The 27,451-nt window shown below is 40.8% G+C and overlaps 1 protein-coding gene across 1 annotated transcript in view; it reads right to left on the bottom strand.

The window, feature by feature from the left end:
- SLC17A6 (solute carrier family 17 member 6) overlaps positions 1-15,991 on the bottom strand; it is a 34,220-nt gene extending 18,229 nt beyond the window's left edge. The window contains exons 1-3 of the mRNA XM_065839802.2: positions 15,237-15,991; positions 12,112-12,364; positions 10,885-11,003 (exon numbers count right to left, since the gene is read on the bottom strand). Coding sequence (XP_065695874.1) covers positions 10,885-11,003; positions 12,112-12,364; positions 15,237-15,322 — 458 coding nt within the window. The 5' untranslated portion in view covers positions 15,323-15,991. The remainder of the gene's footprint in view (positions 1-10,884; positions 11,004-12,111; positions 12,365-15,236) is intronic.
- Between the last annotated feature and the right edge of the window lie 11,460 nt (positions 15,992-27,451).

The following is a 27,451-nucleotide window of genomic DNA, read 5'->3' as shown; positions in this document are numbered from 1 at the left end:
TTTGGGAGAATCCTAGAGCAGCAGCAGCTCTGGGCAGCTGAACATGTCTCATGCAAAGTGACTTTTTAGACTATTCTGACAGCTCAAGATTTCTGAAATGTATTGGTTTTTCCTCCAGTTTTGCCTGCTATCATTCATCTTTGCCAAACCTCCTTCTACAAAAGGTCAACAGCACAACATAGAACTGATTATGTTATTTTTTTATACAATGCAAAGAGTTTCTTGTCTAAGAGGAGCTGCAAGGCTGAATGCTGGATTAAATGCTGAATTTTTTCAGTAAAACATAATGCGTAGGGAGAAACAGGACAGGAGGTAGCTGGAATGCCTGTAGGCATGCAGCGGTTTTTCAGAATCCTTCCTTCTGCAAACGTCGCTAGCACTGACAATTTGTGGTTATCCTTTTTAATTTGTTTTCTTTGAGTCATGCACTGACTGAATAGATGGAAATTTCAGGTGTTTAGCTGCCAGTTAATTCCTACAAAACGCATCTCTGTTCATGTCAGGTGTGATGAGGGCCTGCAAAGACTTTGACAGAACATGAATGTTTTGATGACCTGAATATGCTGTGGTTTGATCTGTTAGGTTTGAAGATAAATAAATCCCAAAATATTCACAATTCTTTTAGCAAAACAGACCATACAAGGGCCAGATCAAGTGCCACAGTGAAATGCCAGGCAGAGATGAAGTCAATGTCTATCAGCAACCCAAAGTTTCTTTTGCCTTCTGCCATCTCCAAGCCCCACTGACGCCACTGATGCATACAGGTCAAACCAAGACCCTAAATAATTTTCACGCTGCACTTTTCGTCACCTGTTCATAGTCCTGTTTTTGATGTGTCGGTGTGTATTTTATGAAGAACTTGAGCACTGTTGGATGACAGCATCATTGCAATGGATGCTGACTGTAAAAGACTCCTGGGTCATTAAATTCTGATCGTTGCTCTTACCAGCAAGTGCATTGCATTATCCTTGCATAAGCAGATCGAGTTCCGTCTCAGAAGTAATTAGCATTTGCCCTACTTATTTCGGAGGCCTCTCCAGCTTGCAGGTTACTTCCTACATCCAGTGGATTTCTTGCACCCATGGTCATTTATTTTAGTGGGTTTAACCTCTGCAGTTCACCCCAATAGCAATCCTACCTTCTTTCTTTTCTCATCTCATCATCTTTATGCTTCATTCATTTGATCACCCTATCAACCCCCACTCTCTCCTGTTAGAATTCAGCTGGGGAATCTCTCAAACCTGCGGTTTCGTTTTACAGCTCATTATATCCACGTATGTCTAGATAAAGCTCTGACTCATCCCTTCTAGCTCATTAGCTTCGGGATCACTTGCTGTTTAAATATGTAACCTGCTAGATCATGTTTCAAACCAAGACCATCTCATTTGAATTACCACACTGAGTTCCAGGGCTTAGGCTGTGATTCAACTGTCTCTGTTGATTTAGAGATATATAATGCAGTTATAAAAGAAATCATCTGTGTTTTTAACTTTACAATATTTTATGGAGCTGATTGGGAGGATAATTGCTATCTGTTGGACTCCAAAGCTCTCTCTATTCGGCTTTGTGGGGTGTTTTCTGGCATACAGGCCACGTGTTACAACTGATTGTATCTGAACTGCTGAGAATAAAAGTGCGTTCCTTCACAGCAAAGTGATTGGGACATCAGTGGTTTTATGCAACCAACCTAAACATCATTTTGTTGCATGAAAGCCAGTGTACATATTGTATTAGGGTGAAGTGTCAAAGCAGGTAGAGAGGATTAAGGAGACCTGTTGGAAAGAGTGCCTGGAAGTAACTGTGCCAGAAGCTACCTGGGTTCTATTTCAGAGGATCAGCTTTTTCCACTCTGAAAGAGACCCTGGTCATGAGGTATCACACATGCAGAAGGGATTCATAGAGGCTGATGGCCTGGGAGTAAAGTTATTTGATAGTATTGACATAGCTACATGATATAATCCAAATAAATAATATGGAGGTTTTTTATAAGCCTGGTCTGAAAATGTCTTGTGTAATTTTATGTTAACTCTGTGGTAATTTTTCTACAGATACCAGTTTCAGAGGATTTGGATCAATGGAGGGTGGAATGCAAAAATAAGTCCAAATTTCAGACATAGTCTTACTCTTGTTAGTTATATCTGAATAATCAAGGTCAAGTTCTGTATTTTTTACATTTAGCCCTGAACAAACTCATCAAGAGTAAATGTAGTTCCCTGCTTTCTGTATCTTAGGGCTCACTGCCATTTTAGATCCCAGTAGTTCCAAAAGTCCACATGAACTAGTCAACTGAGAGTAATACAGGGGCTTCTCAGTAACACAGAGTTTTGCTTGGAAGCTATAAATTTAACACCATTAACAATTCTTTACTTGCTTTCATTTTATGCAAATGTAGACTCTTACTGACTTGTGAAAATATTATTTTTCCTTGGCAATATATCGTGACAATTATTTGCATCTTTTTCAGATGTTCCCCTGTGCAGCAGCAGTTACCTCCTTGACCACAAACTGTGAGTAGCCATTCGTTTGGAATATTTACATTACCTATTATGTTACCTGTTCATCACTTTCGTAACCTAAATAATCCTGATAATATTTCTCTTATCTACTTATCCGTTTGTAATCATGCTGATTACCCTTCTTGGGGCAATTTGTATTACTGTTTATATATTTAAAATGGACCAAGTGAAAACAAATCCAGTGTGGGGAGACACTGTTTAGCGATTCTGGGACATATCATTCTGACTTGTTTCTAGTACAGGCTGATTTTCTGATGACTCTGTTGACCCCTTCACTGTAGACACGTGCCTGTGAATTGCCCACCCTGACAGTTTATGGCTTCATAAATGATAGACAGAATGTGGGGTTGTTTTCTGAATCGGGCCTTTAATTTGCATAGAATGGCATAGAGCTACCAAAGCGGGGATTATGCCATGAATATTAGAGTGGTTGACAAACTCAGCTGCCCAGCAAAACAGACGCAATAAGCTACCTTCAATATTAGAGAGGAACACTTATTCCCACCTGCCAGTCCTAGGTTGAGATTCTGCATGAGAGAATCGCTTAAAAAGGATCCTCTTTACTAGCAGTCTGTGGCCAGAAGCTGTGGTGAAGCAGCTTTATTTGGCTTTTAGAAAATGTGTTAAAACAGGTTATTTTCATTCATATGTGTACAAAGGAGGGGGGAGATGTGTCTGTATGCCCTTCATACTAAATCCTATTATAAGCCCTTCATGAAGCATTAATATGTATAAACCGACCTCCCGCCATCTAATCTCGTATAATAAGGGCTCGGATACATTATTAATTTTTGTCACACATCTGAGGCCCCCTTTTATCAACCAAAACCCCCATCCAAATCCCTTGTTGCATCATTAAATTGTGAAAACAGCTTCATCACTGGTGACAGAAAAATGGAAGGACCCAGAGCCATATGGCAGAGGGAGCAGCGGTACCAGCCACCCGGAGACGTTTCCCCAGTCCCCTTCTTGCGGTGACTGGTGCTTAAGAGACCCTGCAATGCCGTAGGGTGACAAAACCACCTCGGGGTTTTTTTGTGCAATATTGGCTTCTTTGCCTGGAAACAGATGAACCCAACACCAGTGCCTGGGATCGGAGCCCAGTTTGATCTGCAGGATTTTGGACTGAAAGGTGGGGTTGCAAATGCAACTTTGGGGGTTCTCTCTTGCAGTGCAAGGTCAGTTTATATCTTCAGAAGTTCAGAAGTTGGCTGTTGTCTAAGCATCCACAAATCCCCTGGTCATGCTGTGAATTATACATGGTTTGCAAATCAGGAAAACACACAATATGTCCACCTGCTCAAAGAGAGTGAATAATTTCTCTCTATAAACCACAAAAATGTAAAGATGAAAAATTATAGAACACCTTTGGGACTTGTATTTCTAAACCAATACTTTCCCTTCCAGTTTTTATGCTTGTTGTCATTAAGGCTGAGTTAAGGAGAAATATTCTGATTTCACTGACATAGCAATGACACAGTTTTGGTGAAAATCTTTGGGGCTCTGAGATGAGATGCACTGACATACTGGTGTCTGAAATTCAGTTTATTCATGCAAATAATCCTATCGGATTACTTGCTGGGAAGAAGGATTTAGCCCTTAATAACAAGATGAATGGCACTTTAAAAACAAAGAAGAATTTGAAGTGAAAGCTTGATTTATATATTTTCATTCAGGTTAGAATGTGACGATAATGGCAAGTTTAACATAAATGAGAGATAATTGCATCGTAGAGAAATTCAGTATAGTTATGATTCTTCATATGAATAGTGTCCAATTTGCTCTTTAACAGGTGATGAAAAATATGTCATTATTATAGAATTATAAGGTGACTTTAACTTTTAAACAATTGCCATTTGATTCTACCCTTTGTATTCCTTTGTGTAACAGATTTCAAATGTTTGAGTATACACAAATGAAATGGCCACTCAGCTTTGTTTTACCAAAAGAAGTTTGTGATTATTGCAGATCTCTTTTTGAAACAATACTTGGCATATACAGTCAAAACCTGCATTCCTATTTTACATATATACCTGCGAACTTGGGAATTAATTCCCTATTCTGTGTAATCTAACAATGATCCATTAATTTCAGAGAATCTTTCCTGACTTACAGTAAGTGCTTAAACTGTTCACTTAGGAAATCAGTGAGGAAATACTGCCACAACATTTTGGTGATGCTGTTGATAGGGCAAGGGATTTACTATAGAATTCTAGCATGTTTTTTAAAGGATTTTTAAAGAGTATCAGAAATAAAAATATAACGATATTGAAATGATCCTGTGATGAGGTGGTAAAAACCAGTGCAGTTTCACACCTTTCCAGACACTTGTGACAGCACAGCAGGTCGTTTATTCACAAACAGCTGCAGCTTTGCAATAGCATGAATGTGGAACAGGAAATATTAATTTAAATGAAATTATTTTATTTCTAGGTTAAAGACAAACCAAGCACTTAGTTTTAAGGCCATCTAGTCTGATATTCACTGTGGCATTAACCTTATGTTGCACTTTATTATCCCTTATCTTTTACGTAATTATCCCTGTACAGAAAACATTTGTAGTAGCTAAAACAGAATACCCAACGTAGGAATTTAATCCCCAGAGAAGAAGAATCTAGCATATAATTTCTCTGTTTGGACCAGCGGTGACTACTTAGTATTGTTAGTATTTATGATTTTTAATTTATCTGGTTTTCATTTACTGGTTTGTGCTATATCTTCCTTTGGGACTAAAACACACATTTACACCCAGCAATTTTTTCCAGTGGAGTTACATGCATACTTGGCAATCAAATTATGTCCTAGTAATGTTTTTCATATACTGATACACTGAATACATAGCTCTTGCCATTTCTTCCACTATGTGACATTATATACTATCATCTTTTAAATAATTAAAGATCTCTAAAAAAACCCTCAAATTTTTCAACACTCATATTAATATGCAAGTTCACAAATTACCACAACAATCCAAGTGCCATTGACCTAAATACACTCACTGCGCTAAAACCAGAAAAACAAATGTCCCAGGATTACATTGTGTTGGAAGCTCGTGACGGGTTTCTAGCTCAGCATGGTGAGATCCCACTCAGCACAGCTGTTTTCCAGGGTGGTTCCCCACTCCCTGGTGTTACTTTGCACTTGAGTGTCATATAAATTGAACAAAACCTAGTTTACCAAATGGTATTTAATATATCACCTTGTTGCCTGATCCTTTTTGTACCCACCAGTTTATCAGCATTTATAGATACTCCCAAAATGACTGATAGAATGTGAAGGTTTTGTTTAAGGACTATTCAGCCATATCATATATTTGAAAGGCTCAGAAAGACTAGAAGATAAATAAATCATCAGTCTCCCAGTGTGATAAACATCACTAGGCCAGTTACAGGCACTCACTTGTGCAAAACACAAAAATAAAGGGTTTCATCGCAGCTCTTGATGACCCACACAAATACCCCAAGTAACCCGGGGTCCCTACACAGCAAGCAGGCAGGGATATGCATGTTCTGGGCTGGACACAATACACCTGAGCTCTGAAGTGCTTGTTAAATCACTCAATTAAACAGTATAAATCTTCCTGGAGGAACCCAGAGTCAAGCAAAACTGCACCTGTTTCCAGTTTGCTGATTTTAAAGCATCAAAACACCAAAATCTGTTTATAGGATAGTTGTTACTATACTACAAAGAATGTAATTATTAAATAACATTTCTGAATTTTGCATCAGAACATTGCATTCCTTGCTTTGGTTTAGAACATTTAAACACCTCGTCCATTGCATTCTATTTAAACCAAATTTTCATTCAGAGTTGGAGAACCACCAAACCACAATTCTCTTTTTCTTTCTTTTAATAAGATTTCAGTCCCTGAGAATGATGACTGTATTTTAATGTTTATCAAGATGAGATGAACTCTGATTAAGCCCAGCCAAAATTCTTTTCATGGACTGAGTTTAAATTAAGACTCAGTGGGGTTGGAGGACTGTCAGCTCTTCATACCCTTTCTGCTCACATCTCATCGTAATCATATAATTACAACCCCTCTGGTGGGAGCCTCTGTAATGTTGACATTGAAACCTGTAGTTTAAAAGCATTCAAATGAGATTTATGTCCTTTTAAATAGCATTAACTGCCATTATGAGTAACAGCTCAGCTGATTAAATAGTGTGGATACATGGTATTAGGGCATTGCTCTTGAGTTTTCTTGTTTTCTTTTGTTTTTCAAGGAAAAATACTTCTAAATAATGCAAAAACAGCTCAGTTCCTTCCTCCTGAAAACCCTACTCACAGTAGTTGAAATCCACTATGATTTAGTGAAAAACACAGCACTGAATCCCCAACAACCTCAAAAATAAAGAAGTCTCACTATTCACTTTCTGGGGAGAAAGCTTCACTATTACTAGTCAGAAAGAGCTGTAACCAATAAACATTTGTATTATATTGGATTTCTGTCAAATCTGCTCACCTATTCTTGCCCCTACAGCCTCAAAGGCTCTGAATAATAGCTGCTTTTCTCTCAATAAAGATAGTTAATCAAACACCTCTGCAGAGACCATGAATTCTGCTCTCAGGGTGTTGCAGCCTGGGGAGAAGGGCACTTTTTTTTAGGGTAAGGCTGTAAATATACCCAAATAGGAGAAGTAACCCAGGTTAGCTACAAACCAGGATGTCCATGTGACAAGATTCCTTCTCTAAACTACTAGAGGAGCCTGTTCAATAGTCTCTGCTATCACCATGTCGTGCTTAATCGATGGCAAGGTTAATTGTTCATTGCTCATCGAGAACTTAACCCTGAGAAATGCTATATCTGTAACAAAGCATACCCATGGGACTCTGCATTGCGCTTCCTTTGTGCTTCCAGTCTCTTGTGGCTGGTTGCACAGTGGTTTCATACCAGCATCTTCCAGAGGCAGATCTTCCTCTGGGAGAAGAGGTCTCCAGCTTTGCAGCAAAAGGGAATCCTCTTCTATTTTCACACACTGCTCAAGGGATGCAAGTTTAAAGCTTCGCTGATTACAAATGAAGTGGCACCTGAGGCCAAATCACAGAATCACAAAATGGTTTGGGTTGGAAAGGACCTCTGGAAATCATCTAGTCCAACCTGCTAAGGCAGGTTCACCTACAGCAGATGGCACAGGAATGTGTCCAGGTGGGTTTGAATGTCTCCAGAGAAGTAAACTCCACAACCTCTCTGGGCAGCCTGTTCCAGTGCTCTGTCTTTCAAAAAATTGTCTTCCAATGTACCAAAGGTTCCCTGTTCCTACAGAAGTCAACAGGGGTTGATAGTATTCAGGATCACTAACCTTTGTTATGTACTAGCCCAACCTCTATTGGCCACTGGAGAGGAAAGTGCTCAGGAGATGTGTTGTTTCTGAATGTTCTCCAGAATTTTCAAACACAGTTTTGTTTGACCCCATTGGTACTACAACAGCATAAATGCACCTCTTTTAAATAAAGTATTTTTCTTAGTATTGGGCTGAAAATATAACAGAAACTTCTCAGTTATGCAATATGAGATAAATTGACACCTAAGCTATCATGGGTAATTTCCTCAGAAACTCCATTTCCTATTTGTAAATCTGTTAATCACTAAATCTGATCTGTCAGAAGTAATGGGCAGCTATGCATGATAAGAGCAGGGGGTCAAGGCAGAACAGAATAACTATGCAGCAGCAGCCTTGAGTACTACAATTAGCAAAAGATCCCAGTAAAATGTTACCCATTGACAGACTCAGTTGAAGAAAATATATTAGCAAGTTCAGAGCTCAGGGTTTCTAATTGTTGATTGGCAGCAAACATTTTAAAACAGGGTCAGAATCAAAATAGAGGGTTTCAGCCCAGCATGAAATTATTGCATCGCATGTAGCAAGGTTTTCTTGATATCACAGGAGGGTCATTTCTTAGATGTGTTATACCTTAGAGAAACTTCCTAATTATGTCAACCCAATCCCAGTAATTGGTTCCTAGACTGAATCTTAATGTCAAGCAAACTCAGGGCCATACACTCAGCAGCTCCCTGTCAATAACAAATTAAACTCGCAAAGCACACCTTAACCCTCCTCCCTGCTTCCTTCCTGAACACTCTTAGCAATTGGGAGTCAGCTTTTCATTCACGTTATCTTTTCCATGTAATCATGACCTCCTTCCCTTCCACGTAATGAATCTCTGGAAAATCTCCCTTTTTCTTCAGCTCAGGACTGAGTTTCTTACAGATAATCTTCAATCTGGTGATGCTATTCTAGAGTCTCCTATTTTTTTTATATAGAGCACATTTGAACTTCATTTCTCTGTATGAATTCAGACTTGCTCTGAATGCAAAGGAAACCATTGGCACCACAAAGACATTCAGTGAGGTTACTTGGCTGTCATCCACCACAGTGTGAAGGGATCAGTTGTGGCTGGAGCACAAGACATGTAAATCAGCAGAGGCTTTTATAGTAGCTCGTACTCTACTGGTGCTGTAGACCTCTAGGCCTGTGTACTCACTTGTCTGACTTTTTCTCATGCAGTTTCTTGGAAAGGGTATGGACAGCAAGGCTTGCACCGTATTTTGGGTGTCACTTAATCCTACAGTTGTCCTGTTATTTCAAGTTGAAAGCGTAGGTGTCAAAATCTCTTTGAGGCATTCAGGAACCATCTTGTATTTTCACCTCCTCAATACCCTGTTATTCCAACTACTACATTAACCATTCACCATCCTATTCTCTGCCATTTTTATCTACAAAGCATAAATCACAGGCACTATCCATATTTTAACTATTTGCAATTACTGTCATGTATGTCATATCTAGTTCCTTAATTAAATCTGTGATTTCCATAGTCATTTGCCTTATGTTGGAGTTGTCTCTGAGGCTTTCACAATAGTGACAACTAACCAGTAATCTGTGAAAATTGCTGAGTTAAAATATACCCAGGTTAATAACAGGAACTAGTCTTCATTTGCTATTGTATATGAAAATGTTTGTGAAGGAGAGGAAAATTTGATTCGGATACACCAGGTTGTGTGTTTCTACTACCGAGTTTTCCTGGGCATGTCCCTGCCATTGTCTTGCAAATCTTTATAGTCGCACCACTTTAAATCTGGATGGATTTAAATGACTTTACTGATGTTGCTGGGGTGAATGAAGAGAGATTTTTGATTCTCTGAATCAGGTTCTGTAGTCTTTACTCAAGCAAATCTACAGTTAATCCTGGGGAGTTACAGACTGTGCAAGGATGCAAAACTGCTCGAAGGAGAAGGAGAAAGAAAAGGCAAGGAATCCTTTAATTGACTGTTAATTGTTGTTTGAAATAGCCTTCTACTTTTCTAAACCATTAACAGAAAGCTGGCACTTGTAAACAGTCAATGGATACCTCAGTTTAATAAATGTTGTATTTTATTTGCTTTAAAATTAGGTATATTAGTGTTATCTCAGTAACAGAGCATCTATCCACTAGTAAATACTCATATTTTTTAATACAGGTCTCTGGCTTAAAGGTATCTGCCTTGGAGAGAGCATTTTTGCCTAATTCCCCTCTCAACTCCCCCTCTTTCTCAAATAAACACAAATAAGCTTGCTCGCCTGGCAAAGCCTCTCTGCCTATCCAGGCCTACCTTTGATGTTACACACTCCTGAGAAGAGTTAAAGGTATATATTGCTGATTTTAGTATCCATTTGCACTTCGTTTGTTATTGTTTTGAAGCGTGGCACTAGGACCTTCGTTGCTTCTGCAAACGATGAGCCTGTGGCATTAAGCATGGACGTGAAAGCCTCATGTGTCTTGAATACTCAGTGGATCTAATTAACAGGTAGAATCGCACCCTGGGTGCTTGAAAAATTGCCAGACACCATAGAAACGACTCCTTAAGTCCCTGCACCATCTGCACTTTCTTTTCATTGTGGAGGTCTCATTGAAACGTGTTTTTCGACCATTCTAAATTCATTTGTGCCTTAATGGAAAATTCCTGCTGATGGTTTTCCTTTTCATTAAAACAAAAATCATAAAATTCTTTCATTCAATCACGGAGAAAAAGAAAAAAAAAAACCAAAAAAACAACAAACAATCTCTCAAGCTTTGATGAAATAATGAATCTTTGAATCCGCCTTTGAATGCAGGTTGTTTGAATATCATCGCCACAACCTCCCTAGATGACTTATTAAAGGAAAAAGAAACCAAAACGAGATAATCCCCCGCAAAAGCAGAAGGTAGTTCGAAGGTGGGTGATCAATGCATCACCGCAGCCGCGTTTCCAGTTTCTATGCAAGTGTTTTTCCCTTTTTTATTTAAGACGACAGCCCTTGGAGCAGGACCGGGTTGCTGCAGGGCTCCCCCCGCTGCTCCCCCCTCGGCCTGGGACCGGCCCCTGGGGCCGTTTAAGTGTCTTTACCTGTTCGCTGCCAGCCGGGACGAGATGTACCCGCCGGGGATTTGGGTGATTATGTACCCCCAGAAAAACGAGCCGTGGATCATGCCAACTGTTTCGGGATCCCAATTAAACTTCGCTTTCTTCCAATGCAAGGCACCGGGAGAGAAGGAGAGAAAGACAAGAGGAAGGCTGTAATCGTGCCGGATTTGAGCATTCACCCGCAGTAACTACACACCGGGCGGGCGAGTGGGGGGGATTCCAGTGCCAGCGGGGCACAGGGACAAGGGACAAAACTGCTCCCTTCTCTTCAGACCATCGCACCAAACACTCCAGCTGCCCGCCGGATAAATAAACGGCAAAATGCATCAAATAACAGCGACAAAACCAGCACCGTGGGACACGAGAGTGGCAGGGGCGCTGGTGAGTGACCAGAGCCCCGAGTACCCCGAACCACCGGTCGGGACAGAGACCGCGGGGCCGGGCACCGCAGAGTCGGAGAAAAGCGGGGACCCGCGGGGACCTGCGGCTGCGACACCTCGGGGCCGTGTCTGCCGGGCTTACACAGACACTCCTGAGCGGCTGGGGGGGTGGAGGCGTCCCCTGCCCTCCCCACTTGCACGGCCGTGGCTGTAAGCACCTACCTCTTGCTTGTGCAAGGAGTAAACTATCGGGGTTTGTCTGCGGGCTTGTATATTTAACACTCATCTGTATTAAGCATTCACCTCTTTCCCGCCAGGATTTAAAACACCCGCTTTAAAACGGGTCTTCTCATTTAGCGCCTTTTATCAACGCAAACTCTTTCACCCTGGTGTTTACAGACATTCCTGCACAACCTCCCGGTCTCCGTTACAGCGCGGCGAATCCGCCGGCAGTCGCCTATGTGACGCCTTTTTCCTCCATCCCCTACATTTATTTTACGAGGTATCTGCATTTTTTAAGGTTGTGTGCAAAACACAAACAAACAAACAAAAAAAAAAAGCAAAAGTGAAAATGTGCCCCCAAATTAATACGGCGAAATAAGGCTGGGAAATGAAAAGAAAAAAATAGAAATAATCGGTAGAAATGGTTTCTCCTTCAAGCACGGGGTTTCCGTCCTCCGAAGGGCGGCGGCACCAGGGCCAGGGGGCATCGCGCTCTGAATCGGGGGGAAATGCCCCAAAACCTCCGAGCCCGTCTCGGCTGCGCTAAGGTGCTGGACCTGGGAGTTGTACTGGGAGGACACGGGGTTTACGAGGGAAAAGTTCCCACCTCTTTAATAATCTTTCCTCCTCGGTGGATGGTGCTGTTATTGACCATATCCACGATGGCCACTCCCAAGTTACATCGGATCCCGAAGGAAATGCAGAATCCCAGTCCACTCATGATGGCAATGATGTACCTCCGGGGCAGCCCGAAGCAGGTACAGTCGCACAGCGGCGCTTTCTTCTCGGGCATTTCCACGGGCTTTCCATCTTCCGTCAGCTCGATGGTGTCCCCGGGCTTCTGCCTCTTCTCTAGGACCCTGCCCGGCACAAGAAGGGAAAAATCAAGCCCTGAACACACCTCGAGGAGCTGAAGGTTTAAGTTTACCGCTCCCCCCGCCCCTTTGGCTCGCTTTGGATTGATTTGAGGATATACTCCTTGTTTTCCATTCACCTTCAACTGTTCTTTAGCAGTGACCTGTGGGAGTCAGGATTAGTCATCCCCAGCTGCCCCCGCCGCAGGAGCCCAGGGAGGAGCTCTAGCTGAGAATTGCTCATCTATCATTAAAGACTTCTGCTTAGATATGTAGGACGCATTAAGAAGACATCAGCTGTAACCACTGCAGAGGCGCCATGTTGGGTAGCCCAAGAGGCAAACTATGGAAACGGAAACAATCTTTTGGAGAAGGTTTTATTCCCTCCTTGCTCTATTAGAAACACCAAGGGGGATGATCTTGGTGTGCATCTCGCTTGAGTTCTGGGAACAAAAGAAATATCAACAGAAAGCGGGGGAGGGGTGCGATATTGCTACTTATTTTAGATTTGCAAAATGGCTGTCACATGCGGTGGAAGAAAATATGACTGTCTTTAGAGAACTGGTATCTCCGGAGAAGACTTTTCTAAAGATCTCATCTGCTCAGCTACACATTGGGAGAGTGTGATGGCTCAGCAGGTTTAACCTTCCCAGATCAGCTTTAAGCTCGATCTCATTGCCCCCGCTCCCTTGTTTTCACATGAGGATCCTCTCTCCTAGAAAACAATGTACAGGAATCTGAAGGGAAATGGTTATTTGCAGCTATTTCGAATCAACAGAAAAATACCGAAAGAAAAACACAACAAAACCAGCCCACACCAACCCTGCCATCCACGAAAGGTGACTTAGAACATTTCATTTTATTTCTTCTTTGGCGAAAAAGCTTTAAAAATGCCGTGTCGGTAGTAAGAAAGATCGGTTTTACCGAGCGATCTCTTAATCTTCTTTAAGATTCTCTTTTCTTAATCACTGAGATATTTAAAAGACAAACCGCATCCATCGTGGCTCCATAGTCTTGAGGAGCGAATACGTGACTATTTTCCGACACTCTACCATCAACCCTGCTTTAGGAGTGTTTTCTCATGTCAGAAATTCTCCTCGGAGGAGAATCCCTTTGAGGTTAATTCATCCGGCTAATGGGGCGCTAACAATTAGCAGAATCAGGCTCAAAAGGTTCTCCGTGTTTTGGAGAAAATACAGGGATTTTCTCCAATAGTTACTCTCTTGAAATTCTTCCGATTTTTCTTTGCTGGAAGAATTTTTTCCATATTTAAAGACCGCAACATTAAGAAATGTCATATAGTTGTGAATAAAATAAACCACCGTGTTTTTATGTTCAAAATTCGTTCGTGCGAATAAAGGATGATGTAGAAGTGTTTTCTCCCTGAATGGTTTTCTTGTCTTCGGGAAGACACTAGAAATCAATGTGCAAGGCACGGGAAAACTGTTTTAATTTTAAGAATCGGAAACAAAATACTTCAGTCCCGTGAGTTGAAAAAGATTTGTAAATCGGACATTTGTTAATCAAGAGGGGAGTTCAAACGGAATTCTGCTGTAAAATACAAACACCGTTTCTTCATTATTCCCTGTGTTACTATATAAAAGCAGTAGACATGACTGGTATATTTATATGTTGTAGACTCTTTTAGGGCGAAAAAGAGTTTTATTTCTTCAATTACATTTTAAGAAGTTATTCTGGATTATCAATATTTATTTTTCTGATCATTGACAATTACTTAAATATGACCCAAACCAGTAGGATATTCACTGCGTTGTTGATGGCTTTGGTTTTGCTTTTGGCTTTTCAAAATTGTAGCCTTCCTACTAAAATGGAAGCGTTAATTTTGTCTTTCTCACTTCACTGATACGTTCCCTTCCCTGAAAATGGCAGCAGAAGTTGTGACTCACGCTGTGGAACAGCCTTGTGCCTGTGCCCAACACTGCCGCATAGGTAGGGAAAAAAGACTCTACGTGCCCTACCCATGGCAGATAAATCCGCAGTTGCCTTTAATCTGTGATTTGGTGGAAAAAAAAGTCTTCAGGGTAATTTCTAGCAAAAGGGACAATGGAAAAATACGTTGGAATTTCACAGACTGTTCTCACGCATCCTAGAGGTCACTAAAGTCGCCAGATTGGATGGAACACGATGTGTCAACTTTAGGGCATACACTTTTTAGGTATGCGAGAATTTGGGCTTGTTTATCTGTGTGTACAGATCTGGAAGACGGTAGAAATGTTTTGTACACACAGAAACACACTGTTGAGTGATGCTTTTGAGTTTAGCAATTGCAGTTGTGTATTACTTATAAGGCAAGTGGATGCTTCTCAAGGCAGACGGATAAATAATTAAACACATCCCTCTATATGTTTCAGCTTCAGGGAAAAAAAATCGTTCGGATATCAATTATTTATACATCTCCATGTTTATCTTCCTCTGACGACGAATTACACAAGGGAGAAGACTAATCGAAACCAGGAAAGATTATTTTTATTATTTTTTAATGATTGGTAAAGACAGCGAGAAAGATCCTGTGATTGCATTGCAAAATTAACAGAGAACAAAAATTCGGGGGGCTGCTCTCTCCTCATCGTGATTTCAAGATAGGATCCTGGTTTTGTGCGAAAAAGATGGGGTAATCTTTTGCTACATATTCACTGACACCATCTACGAATCAGATAGAGAAGTTACGAGGGTGCCATATTGAGAAGCTTCAGCACTAGTTTCCAGGCTCCAGATTATATCAGCAGTATCTCAGCAGCTCCCAGCCCCTCCACCACTAACCTCCCCAAAGCATTCGACCTCCTTCAGCAGCTGGTAGTAAAGGAAAGCTTCCATTTTTTTCTAGGAGGTAGAGTCCTAAGAGAGATCTCAGTCTTACCTGTAGAGTTGACCAAGCGATTTTCCAGCAAAATTCTTCAATCCCTCCTTACCAGGGGTCAAAATCCTTTGTTTTACCGACTCCATTCCTGCAGGGATGCTCGCCGGATTCTGCTCTGCTCTGGATAGGGCACTGCTACGAGCAACGATGGTTCATATTGGTTTAATCTCTTAACTTTTCCCCCCTCATTAAATGGCCATCAGTGCACCTCCGGGTAAAGGGAGAGCGAGAGGAAGCGTGCGCGCTGTGTGTGTGTGTGTGAGAGAGAGAGGGAGAGGGAGAGACGGCGTGCGGAGCCGGGGGGGGAGAGGGCGAGGGCGAGGGAGCGCGCCTGTGTGCGGCAGCGAGCGGGGAGTCTGCGAGCGCTGCAGGCAGCCCCCGGGTTTCCCGGCAGCGCGGAGTTGCCAAGCACGGTCAGAAAGTCTTCTCGGCCTCGCAGGGTGCAGTGGCGGCGGGTGGAGTCAGTGCCATGCCCGGCTGGGAGGGGACGGAGATCCCTTTGCGGGAGCGTTTCAGAGCAATCTCGGTTTGGCGCTGGCTGTAGAGCTGGAGGGGGAGGGGGGCGATTCGCCGCCGTGGGCAGACAGCCACGAAGTCCCCCGCGCCCCGGTGTCGCCGGCTAAATCCCTCGGAGGGCGAGGAGCCCTGGCGTGTCCGCGCTGCCCCCGCGCCGCTCCCACCCGCCCAGCGCGGCCGCGCAGGTCGCGCCCCAAGGCGGCGGCAAAAGCGAGCGGCACCCTGAGGCGCCTCGCCCCCTTCAGCACCGCGGACAGCGCCGCGGCCCCTTCAGCACCGCGGACAGCGCCGCTCCCACTCCGCGCCCCGCGGAGCCTCGTCCCCGCCTCCCGCTCCCGTCCGCGCAAGTGGAGCCCCGTGCGGGGGAACCCATGGCCACCCCCCTCTTTGGGTCCAGCTTGGTGCCACGGGGTTTGCCACACGTCGGGGTGAGCGTCGCTGATCCACTCACACCGTTGGTGTGGAGAAAGGACGTGGCCTTGGTGCAGCCGGTGGCGCTTCTGGGGAAACAGGGAATTAACTGCAAATAATGCTGCTCTTGCTATAAACAGATAATAAAGGTATATTTATCTCTATACCCATATTTACTCAAACTAATTACTTCATATCATATGAGGCATCCATTAGTGACTGCTTTCTCATAAGCATTTCATATTTTCCATCTCTTTTGTGTCCTCTGCTTTCACGCCTCCAAGTAGGCCAGTGTAACATTTAGACTTCATTTGTGGCATCTACAGCACCGAAATGAGCTGGGCACATTCTGAACAGAATTATTTTTCTTTCCAGAATCTAGTAGTAATTTTCTGACTTAAAATACTTCGAAGTAGATTGAAGATGAAAAATGTAGTATTTATTTAGAAGTCATATCCGTTATATTTCTCTTAAACTTCATGTTAATCTTAAAGTTTCTGTAGAGTTGTTAATTAAAAAAAAAAAAAAAAAAAAGCATAACTTGTGCTCTAAACAAATCCTTCTAAAATGAAGCAACTTCCTAGTTGGTGATAGGATGTAAACAGCATACTTTAAAAGTAAGATTCCTTGATGAAAATGTGTGTCGTAGCTGCAGTATCCTAAAAACAACTGCTCTTTGGATTTATATCAATATTTTTTTCTGACGTTGCCCTCTGGTGGAGGGTTAATGAAGTTTTACAGCAGCAAAGCGCATTTATACAAGACCAATTATTTTAATATTGAAATTTCCCTAATGACTAATCCGTGTAGAATTTCGATATTTCCTTTCAAATTTGTAAAAGCACTACAAAGTACTACACTAGAAAATAAATTAAAACTATATTGAAATGTTGCTAATTAGCATCATAACACAGAGCTGATTTCTAAATCAAGGTAGGTACTGAATGTGGTTTTCAGCACAGGTTTCAGTACAGCATCTTCACTACCCTTATGCTGCCAAAAGGATTTTTCCCAGTACACACCAAGCTGCACAGTTATATAAGCAACTCTTCCCAGTGTTCCATGGCTCCCGTGTGTCATTGCAGATGCTCAGAGAAAACCCATGTTGATAGATTTTTCTGAGGGACAGCAGGAACAGAAAATTGTTTCACAGGGATGAAATGGGGCTGGATTCCGTAACCTTTCAGGAAAGTACTGAGCACTTTTCTGAGCTGGAATATGAGGGTGTAAAGTCTGCAGGGCAAGGGTGCTTTGTTTATTTGCACACTATATACAAGGAGCTCTGGGCCTCTTTTATACAAAGCTCAGCAGTGGCTTGTTTTTGATACTATGGCTACTAAGTAGTAGCAATAATTGTTAGTAAAATAATAGCATTTAATAAGTAAATGCTGGCTGGTTTGGGAAAGATGAATATTTTATCATATCACACAAAAATGAATTTAAAGGCCAGATGAGACATTTCTGGGTGTAGACTCTTACTAGAGGGGAATTAGTCCTTATTTGGATAAAATACGCAAAATAGCAAACAACCCTGTTATAGTAAATCACTGTAGTGAGTGACTGGGCTGCTGCTGCAGACATCTGAAGTAAAAATTTTATGTCTATTGCATGTTATATCCTGATATCACTGAGTCACATTCTGATCAAGCTCAGCTGTTGTGGTTTCACATGAGGCACTAGGAGCAGAAGAATGCTGATGTCATTAGTGTTATAAAATATATACAGACTTGTCAGCTTTTTAACTTTATATATTAGTGGTTTAACCTCAGTAGTATAAGCCATTTCTAGAAGAAACAAAACATAGCATTAATATATGTTATTAAAATTGTTATCAATAATCATTTCTATAATGAATACCTGTCACAGACAGACTTGTCTCACAAAAGACCTAATTCAAACTCCAGTGGAATCACTGTGAGCTCTTTCCACTGGTGTCAGTGACAGGTGAAACAGGACACTATGCAGAAAATTCTAGTCCAGATAACACTGCTGAATGTTCACGTCTTGACTAGAAGGAAAGAGATTCAGTCAAAAGTCACCCAGTAAAAAATGCAGCTCTGCAAAAGCTCTAAGAATATCTGTGGGATGATATGGTATGATGTAGGATGCTGCAGATGCCTGCAGTTTTTCACATAGAGCAGTAGGCTTATTGTTTTATCCTGAAATCTTGTAATTAAACACAATTCTCTTTGCCTAATAAAATTTTGTTCTGCTTGTGTGAAGGTTAAAGGATTGAGTCCTTGCCTGGTCTATTGTTTCTATAAATAGTTCCTTTTTACAAGTTTCTGGCTGAGCTATTTCAACAAGTTAGTTGACAAAGATGAATTACAGATGTGGTTCTTAGCTTGGTTTTTCTTATCACTACATATCTAATATCAAAATTTTCCACTATAACCCCCAGAATAGTGTCTAAATGTAGTATAATCCTTTTAGAGGACTACAAAGTCAACATAGCATTATAGATTTCTCTAAGTTTTTCATTTTGCTGAAACAAGCTATACCCTAAGCTAAAATTTTCATCCATGCTACATATCAGTGATTTAAAGCCACAAATTATTTAAATTTCATTTTTTACCTTATCTTTGATGCTAGTACACTGCAGTATGGATCTGCTCTTTCCCAAGTGTCACTAATGCAGAGCTTACAGATGAATATGTATTTTATGATCCATTTTGAAAATGAATCACACATGTTACTTTATATTCATATGATCATACAGACAAAATCAAAGATTTCTCTTAATGATACAGTATCATCTTCAGAAATATATTATGTGCTTAAAATCTTAGTTATGTCCCTAAATACATGTCCATAATACAGAGTCACTTGGGACTGAGGATAGCGTAAACATGCCTCAAAAATTCTGATCTAATTCTCACTCCTATTTATGGCACCTTCTTTGGGACTATGAAACTGCAAAATCCCAAAGCAATGCCAAAATAATGTTCTTGCTTGTCAGGCCACCAGGAAGAAGCAACAGTTTTGTAAACACTTTTTCAATAAGGTATTTATTGAAAAGAAATATCCAACATTTCAAACAATCATTGAAATAAAATCTCCACCCTTGACTGCAGAGGCAGAAAAGAGGGACAAAGAGATTGTTTTATAGCAGGAGCCTCCTCATTTTCCCCAAATTTTGTGAAGGTCACACCTTAGAACAACATAGGTGGGCTTTTGCTTTATATTCCTGTGTCATGATGATTCACAGCAACGACTGGAAAAATCACACAATTGAACAATGTGAGGATTTAGATGTAGTGACCATGTGTTGATACATTAAAGAGGTAAAGATTCCCAAATCCCAGCTAAAACTACATGTAGTTAGCTTGACAATACTTTACAGATGATTTTGGCTTTTGGAGACATGCCCAGCTGTGGCTAAAGGTGTATTTTATGAAATGACCTTGGGTTTTTGTACATGTAACTCCAGACCTAGGTTGTGTTATATCCTGTGGAGAAGTGTATTACACAATGGTGTTGAAAGGAGTCGCTGCCATGTGCCGCAATGCCAGAAGTTCACACAATTTCTTTCTGTTTCCTCCTGATCTGTGTCACATCTTGAATGATATTTTAAGTTCTTCAACTGTGGGCTAGATTGGTAATATATTTGCTATAAAACAAATACGGCAGAAGTTGAAGTATTGGATCAGACTTTGACTTCTTGGAAATAGAAATCTGGGACTTTGGGCCAAAGTCACAGGGACGAATATAAAAATCTAGTGGAGGCAAAATAAACAATGTCTGTGGATTTTGTCGAGTGAAGTTGTGTAGCTTTTCCACTACTTCACCTAAGTGTGATATACGACAGCTTAGAGCTTGTAAATTGGGCTACTCTCTTTCAGATGCCCCCATTCAGTTGCTAGAACATTGTTATATTGCTTTGCCAAGAGCCTAATAAGCACAAGAAATGATACCTAATAGAGGATAGAAGTTGTACACTACATTTTCAGGGAAATTTTTAGTTTTAAGCCAAACTGGAGGTAATTTTTCCAGAAATCTTGGCACTAACATAGATGATTAAATACTCTAACGACTTGCTACAAACCCCAGTATTTGGAAAGTTGCTATTGCTTTCCAAGAAGGTAACAATGGTCATTAAAAAAAAACAAAACAAAACTGAAAGCTCTACTTTTTTCTTTTTTTTAATTAAATTAAATAATATCTTGGTTTTAAGCTTATAAATTCATAGTGTTAACTCTAATGGCAATGCCTAATTTTCAGATAGTCCAGCGTGTTTGGCTTGTGTAGCCGGGCAGATTCGTTGTCGGGTTGAAGCTGTTGATTCAGCCCTCTAGTGGTCAAAAGCCATTAGGGCACTAGAAGTGCAGTGAATTTTTATGTTCTATTAATATCGCGAATTGCATTGTGAAAAGCAAAAGGCAACAAAAGAAAACGAAACAAAACCCACTAACTGATTTGCAGTTACCATATATGACTACTCCATGGCTGGAATTTTTCCCATTACGTTACATAAACATGTATTTATTTCCTCTGTCCTCCCTTTTCTGTCTAAAATCTAGTTTGTTTTTAATATTAGTGACCAGATTTAAAAAGAAGAAATCCACCCAATTGCAAAAGACTTTTAAATCATGAAAGCAAGGATATTTGTATTAAAAATCTGAACTTTTTAGTATACCTGAGGAGACTGTATCAAATGTATTTCTCTTAAAAATAATAGGGAGTGCTTATCTTCTTCCTGGATGTTACAGGAACATCTGTTACTTTGAATTCCTGTACTGCTCCAAGAGGTAAATGCAAAGCATCCCCGAGGGCTCCAAACCATCTGTCATGTCACACAGACAGAAACGCACCCACCGCTGGGGCGAGCAGAGTAACAACTCTCTTCATACTCAAGAAAGCTCTGCAACACTTGGCGAGTGGGATGCAATTACCCATGATGATTTTTAGCCAAGGATTGCAGCATATTATCCTATCTTTTATTAATAGGATGGTTAATGATTTTTTATGTCATTCATATATTGTTATTTTATTGTTCCACAATGTCCATCACTGGACTGTTTGACAGCTTAGGCAAGGCTTTTACCCAAGAGTCAGTTTGGTCTTAGTGATGGCCAAGTCTCTTTTCACTGCATGAAAAACCTGGAGGGAAATGTAGAAGTTGAAGACTGTATTATGGTGCCTTTTTATTGCTAGAATTAGAAAATCAGAACCGGCTTTTCTAAGGCTGCAGTAGTCTGTCCTTTCCTGTTGACTTACCTCTTAACATTATTTTTAAATGTATTAAGAGAAGTTTGGGAAGGAATTTCTGTTGATTCAGATCACAGGTCACACTGATTTGAACAGGGATTAAATCTAAATTCATTTGCTAGCAGAACTGTTAAAGAGATACCAAGCCTAACTTGAGATACATCATTTGATCAAGAAACTATTCCTGGTAGGGAAAAACACACATAGTAGATATTTGGAAAATAGTACAATGGGGAGCTGACATCTGAGTTTGCAGGCAGAGACTGGAACTTCAGTGCTGTGTCTGAGATTGGTATTACAGCCTGAATTTGTCACTCATTCTTCCCATGCCTCAGTTTGTTCTGTTTTGTTTTCTATTATGAAAGAGGAAGAATAATTTACAAATATTGAACTGTCAAAAGACTAAACTAAACCAAAATTCACAAAATGCTGTGTAAGAAGAATGTATGGAGATTCCCTTACACATAAAGCTGTTTCTCTAAGGAGACACACATCAAGCTGTGATTAGTAATCTATATCCACAAAGTATAATTTGCCAGTGATATAGACAACCAACACTTTCCACCTTCACCATCAGACTCTGCCAGAGTAGGTTGCATGGACCTAAGAACACTGGTGTATTTTCAATCACTACACCATAGCTTTTCTATGCAGAAGGATATTGAGTCAATGTGTATAACTGCAGCAAAAAATAATGTCTTTAGTTGAGGTTTGGCTTTAAGGGGGTCTGTAGAGATTGTTTCTCATGCCTTCCCAAGAAAGAACCATGTTTTTCAGTGAGGGAGGCTTCCAGTCATCCCTTATTTCCTTCTTTAGTTTTATTTCTTGACAAGCTGACAACCATACCATGAATTCAAGACTGAACATAATCACATTTCCTATTTAAATTTCCTTTAAAACACCCTAATAGAATTTTCTCCAGTCTGGATCCAAAAATAGGAATAAAAGGAAATTTGGGGGTTGGTTCTTATGTCATATGTTTGCATCTGCATCAGATAACACTGGTCCAAGATAGCAATGCCAGCAGACCCTCAATGACTAGTGTTTTAATCAAAAGACTCTTGTAATTTTCTTTATAATATAAAATCAATTATTGTTTTCTGGGCATCAGACTGAAGGCATTTGGCTCCCTGAGGCTTCCTGTCTTCAGTAACCCTGGTTTTCTACTGTCCCCTCCTCACACCAACCCCTGGTCCAGATCTATGAGAACTCCAGTTCTCCCCTGATGTTCCCTAATGCTTTCCTGTCAACATCCATGGTTTCCATCATCTCATCAGCATGCCTTTTCCCTCTTCCTCATCAGGTTTCTTTTCTTTTTCTTTATGTGTCTGCTTTTGGTAAATTATTTTTCTGAAAATTATAGAGAACAATTAACTATGACACTTTATTGTTTCTGGCAAATTTGACTAAAATAGGTTCAAAAGTGATTATGAAGGGGAATAGACACACAAAGTGTAAGTCTCATTTCATTAGAACACTGGACTGAAACAATCAGAATTAGATGCTGTTGTTTTTGTTGATCTCATGTTTCATTAACAGCGCAAGTTATCTTTGATATTACTTTATCTTTTGAGAAACAATTCCTCTGCTTTCTACAAAGCACAAAGATCTCACTTCTTTTATCCAATAAATATTTAAGAAGTGCTAGATGCCTTCTTTGGAGAACATGTCCATGGGTTCAAAGGCAGAAAAGTCCAAATGTTCTTCTTCTTACCACAAGATACAAAGGAAAACCAAAGACTGTAAAAGGTTTTGAGAGAATTTGAGCACAGAACTGCTGTTCCTGTTGGTTTGTTGAATACATAAGATGTTCCTTCTCTCCCAGAAACATTAGAGCAGCATGTAATTCAAGACAACAGGAAAATCTTTGCTTTGTTTTAGGGCACTGCTGATGAGCTAAAGGTGATTACCTTGTGTTTCACAGGGCAGGGGGACGACTGGGGTATCACACTGTTAGCTTTAAGCCAAAGCACACGACCCATCCATTTCAAAATATCTACGATCTCTAAATGTAACTAAAAATACCAAGTTCTCTGTTGCATTTTCTAAAAGTCACAGGGAGCACCCTCAAGCTTGGGCTTCACAGGCATTTCATTTTATAATCTAGTGTTTAAGTGTAAATATTTTATATCTATTTTTTCTTATTGTTTGCTATAAATAAATCATCACAGATCTGGTGAATTAACTACTTGATTCTATTAGAGGAAGCTGTGGCTCCAAATGCGTTGTGTCGGGCCACGGGGTGGTATTAGCTTGGCCAACAGCATTATGATGGCACCACTGGGGCATGATTAGGCTCCACAGGCACAAACTAAAATGTGTGGAGTACTTCTGAACCCTTAATTACCACCTTAATTTTATATGTAGATATACCAGATTAAGGACAGGCATATCCACATATTTAAGAGCATGATGCTGACTCACTTTCAAGTCTGTCCTTCCTCTTCCCTCCCAGGTTCCTCTGGATGTAGTGAGCCATAACTTCAAGTGTTCCAAGGAATGCCTCTGGCTCGTTCTGTTCCATCTGAGTCAAACTGAGCCCACTGATTCTTGTGTGACTCACTCTCTGTGTGACTAGTTCTGATGTCTTCAGCTATTCCAGGGTTTCTCCTACAGAGGAGGTGAATTTTAATTGCATATTTAGTGGTCTGCTTTCAATACTTGGAAGTTTAAACAGTTCAAAAGACTTATGCTGAACCTTCAGCCCTTACCAGGCTTAGGGTTCTTGTTTGTCTCTGAAGTTGACATTTTCATTGTGAAAACAAGGACAAGCTTTTCTGTCTTTTGGTTTTCAGCCCAACAGCACTCAGCTGAACAGCTGATGTCTACCAGGCCTACACCATGGACTTTCACTGCATTATCACAGAATCACAGAATGTTAGGGGTTGGAAGGGACCTCAAAAGATCATCTAGTCCAATCCTCCCGCCGGAGCAGGAACACGTTACGTCTGATTATTACAATTCATTCTGCAGTTGAGGCACTTTCTGGCTTCCCTTTTGGCAAAGATTTTCGAGCTGTTTCAGTTTTGTACCCAAAGGATTTTATGAGTAGTTCTTAACTGGCTTTTTTTCACAGCTGGAGAAGTGATCAGTGTTACCATTAGTGCTATTTCTGTTTGCTGGGGTGTATGATCTATGAATCCCACTCTGTTTGCCAAAGCCAAATACTAAAGTGTAGATAGAAAGCTCTTGTAAGGCGATGCTACTTATTCTCTGTCTTACTGCTACAGAAACTTCTCAATGCATTACAAAAATAACAGCTTACAGGAGGAATAAGACAAATGTCAGAGTCTCTGCTTGGGCTGTATTCCTACCTAACCCAGCAGGAGGCAGGTCTCTGCAGAATATCAACAAAGGAATTCAGGATTTGGCCTTCTGTATGGATCTAACTTTAATGTGCGCTCTGCATTTTGCCAGTGCTCTATCTTTAGCCGAGAACCCTTCCATACACCGTTTCACATCCTCTGCGCCCTCCTTTCAGAAGTGATGCCAGCTCCTCAAAAATTGTCTTACCATTTGTTTGTTCTAAAGCCCTGTTGAGGAACAGGTATTTCTTAGATACTAAGCCTGCTTTATCCATGAAAAATTCACATCACACTACAGTCAAGCAAAGATCAAGACTGAGATGTGTATAAATATGTAAGGAAAGGCAGGCAACGAGCACAGTTCTGTTGCTGCTTGCCAGATGTCCTGAGATCACACCCTGGGGGCTGCAGCAAGGTAATTAATTTCTGCAACACATAACTTGTTAAATTTAGCTGTTTGTTTTCTTGTTCTCTCTCACTTAATATTCTCCTACAGTTCCAAACTGTAGGTCTAACTTCATATGTAATTCCAATAAAATCACTGGGGCTATATCCAGAACAAAGGATCTAAATTTTCTTACAGTGATCATGCCATATTTTTTTTTTGGTGCAGATCATTTTTTCCCCTTATCATGATAGACTGACTTTTAACTCAATGAGAAAGGTACTAGTTGTACCTTTTGTGTGTGTGTTTTTAATTTTGTTTTAGACTGATGCATGTGTCCAGTAACTGGTCTGAGACTGCCAATTCATTCACATCTAGCATGCTGTTATATATTCCCTTTTTTCTGGATGTTCTCTGAAGGGCTGAACACATCAGAAGCGTTACAAAGGCTAGCTTTTGTGGCCTTTGGAACAACAGGGTTCATGCTGTTTTGACTTTCTGTTACGAATAATCACGTAATACTCAAAACTCTGAAATAACTACATATCCCCAAACTGAATGGCTGGAAAGCAGGTAGTCCCTAAAAATCCATTCTGCCAGTCATGTCTTCTTCACTTCCAAATTCTCCTTTACTGTGAGGTCCCCATGGCTTATGGAAACACTTTTCCTTGGAGGTAGCTTATCTTTAATAAAAATCTCCACTGAATCCATGAGTTCAATCAATCTCAAGTTACTGAGTCGCTCTTGGTGAATTGAGTTGGTCTTCTGCTTTCCCAGACAGATTTGCTGGCAGGCTGCCCATTTCTTTCTGTTTATGACAACAATATTAATCACTCTCTGAATGGTGCGTGCTCCATCATCAGTGCACATCATAAATCATGGAGAGGTACTTTCGCATCTGGTTAACATTACACCTACGGGCTTCATACAGCCTACACTTTCTTGGTCTACATGAGCATCTTTCCTTCGTTCCTGTCTTGTACCTTGACTAGTGTTCTCCAAAAGGCTTCATAAACCGATTGCTTGTCTTTCAAAAGCTGCCCTGTACCCTCCAGCACTTTTAATAGACTTCAAAATGATCCTCATTAATCCTTCTTCACTATAAGGATGGGTGACCAACCATACAGCCTGAAGGAGATGGGAAAATACAACCAGTGAGGGAAACAGAGAACAGGATTCTCTCTTAAGTCCATGTGGGGCACAGGGGAGGTCAGATGGTGTGAAAACCAGCCCAAGTTTCCTTACTTGAACTCAATCTCAAGGAATATGACCTTAAATATAATTGGACATTTTCACAAGTTGTAGCATTTTTGCAGGAAATCTCACCACAGTTCACTTTCTGGAATTGCTTTCCCATACCACAGCCTGCAAGCAGACCAGAACTAGGCTTTTTGTAGGCAGTGAAGGGGGTTTCTATTCCGCATATATATTCCAAAATACTCTATGCCTCATCATCGCATGCCTCATCTACCTCATTTCCCTGTAATAAGCAGTTTACAGATCCAGTGGTTCCCAGCATTTGAACGAATGTCCCTTTAGCAGCAGAAGTGGGATGGCAAATGTACAGGAGAGTTGAACCACCATATTTTCCAAGCTTCTTCTTAATTTAATCCTTGTTATTTCACAAAAAGCTAGAAGGACATCAATAGGAAAAGATCACCATCAAAATGAAAATAAATCTAAACAGTTGATCATGTTGCTAAACATTTGGGCCCAGATCTGATACACTTAATAAATACTTGACCGAAGAGTAACTTAATTGTTTTTTCTGCTAGTAGCTACTCCCAGAGCAATCGGGCTCAGAAGTATCTCAAAAGATCCAGAGCAGCTGGCTCAAATGGCGATCAGAGCGGGAAGGGTTAGGAGCCACGTGGTTTCAGCTAAGACCAGGCTGCAAGAGAAATTCACGCCAGGTCCAGCATTTCCCCTGGAAGATGCAGAAGCAGATAACAGAGATGTTCAATCAGCCACACAGATGGGAAGGAGAGTCCTGTGAACAGTGTTCAGGATGGTATCTGCATTCCCACAAAAATCTGCCTCAGTTTTCTATCCAAAAGCAAAGACATAAAACGCGATGTTTCCACTTTACGTGACAGACGTCTCCTCTCTGCGTTACAGTTAACATGAACATCTTGCGATTGCCTGTATCACTACTGCCAGTTCTGAGAAGAGATTTATAGTGGGACTGTCTTCATTTTTTTAGGTGTTTGACATTTTACTGGCAAATTGCTGTGGACTGATCAAAGGCATTAAAATCGACAGCGAAATTCCTACCTACTGCTTTGGATTGGTGCTATCGGAACATCTCCAGTCCAGTTCCAGCACGCTTTAAGAAGTGACAAAGACCATGTTCTCTGAAGACAACAAACCCATATCACTTGCTTTTCTTA

Source organism: Patagioenas fasciata, chromosome 5 (assembly GCF_037038585.1).
Source record: "Patagioenas fasciata isolate bPatFas1 chromosome 5, bPatFas1.hap1, whole genome shotgun sequence".
In the NCBI taxonomy this organism is placed as follows: domain Eukaryota; kingdom Metazoa; phylum Chordata; class Aves; order Columbiformes; family Columbidae; genus Patagioenas; species Patagioenas fasciata.
This window is presented reverse-complemented; position numbering and strand designations above follow the sequence as displayed.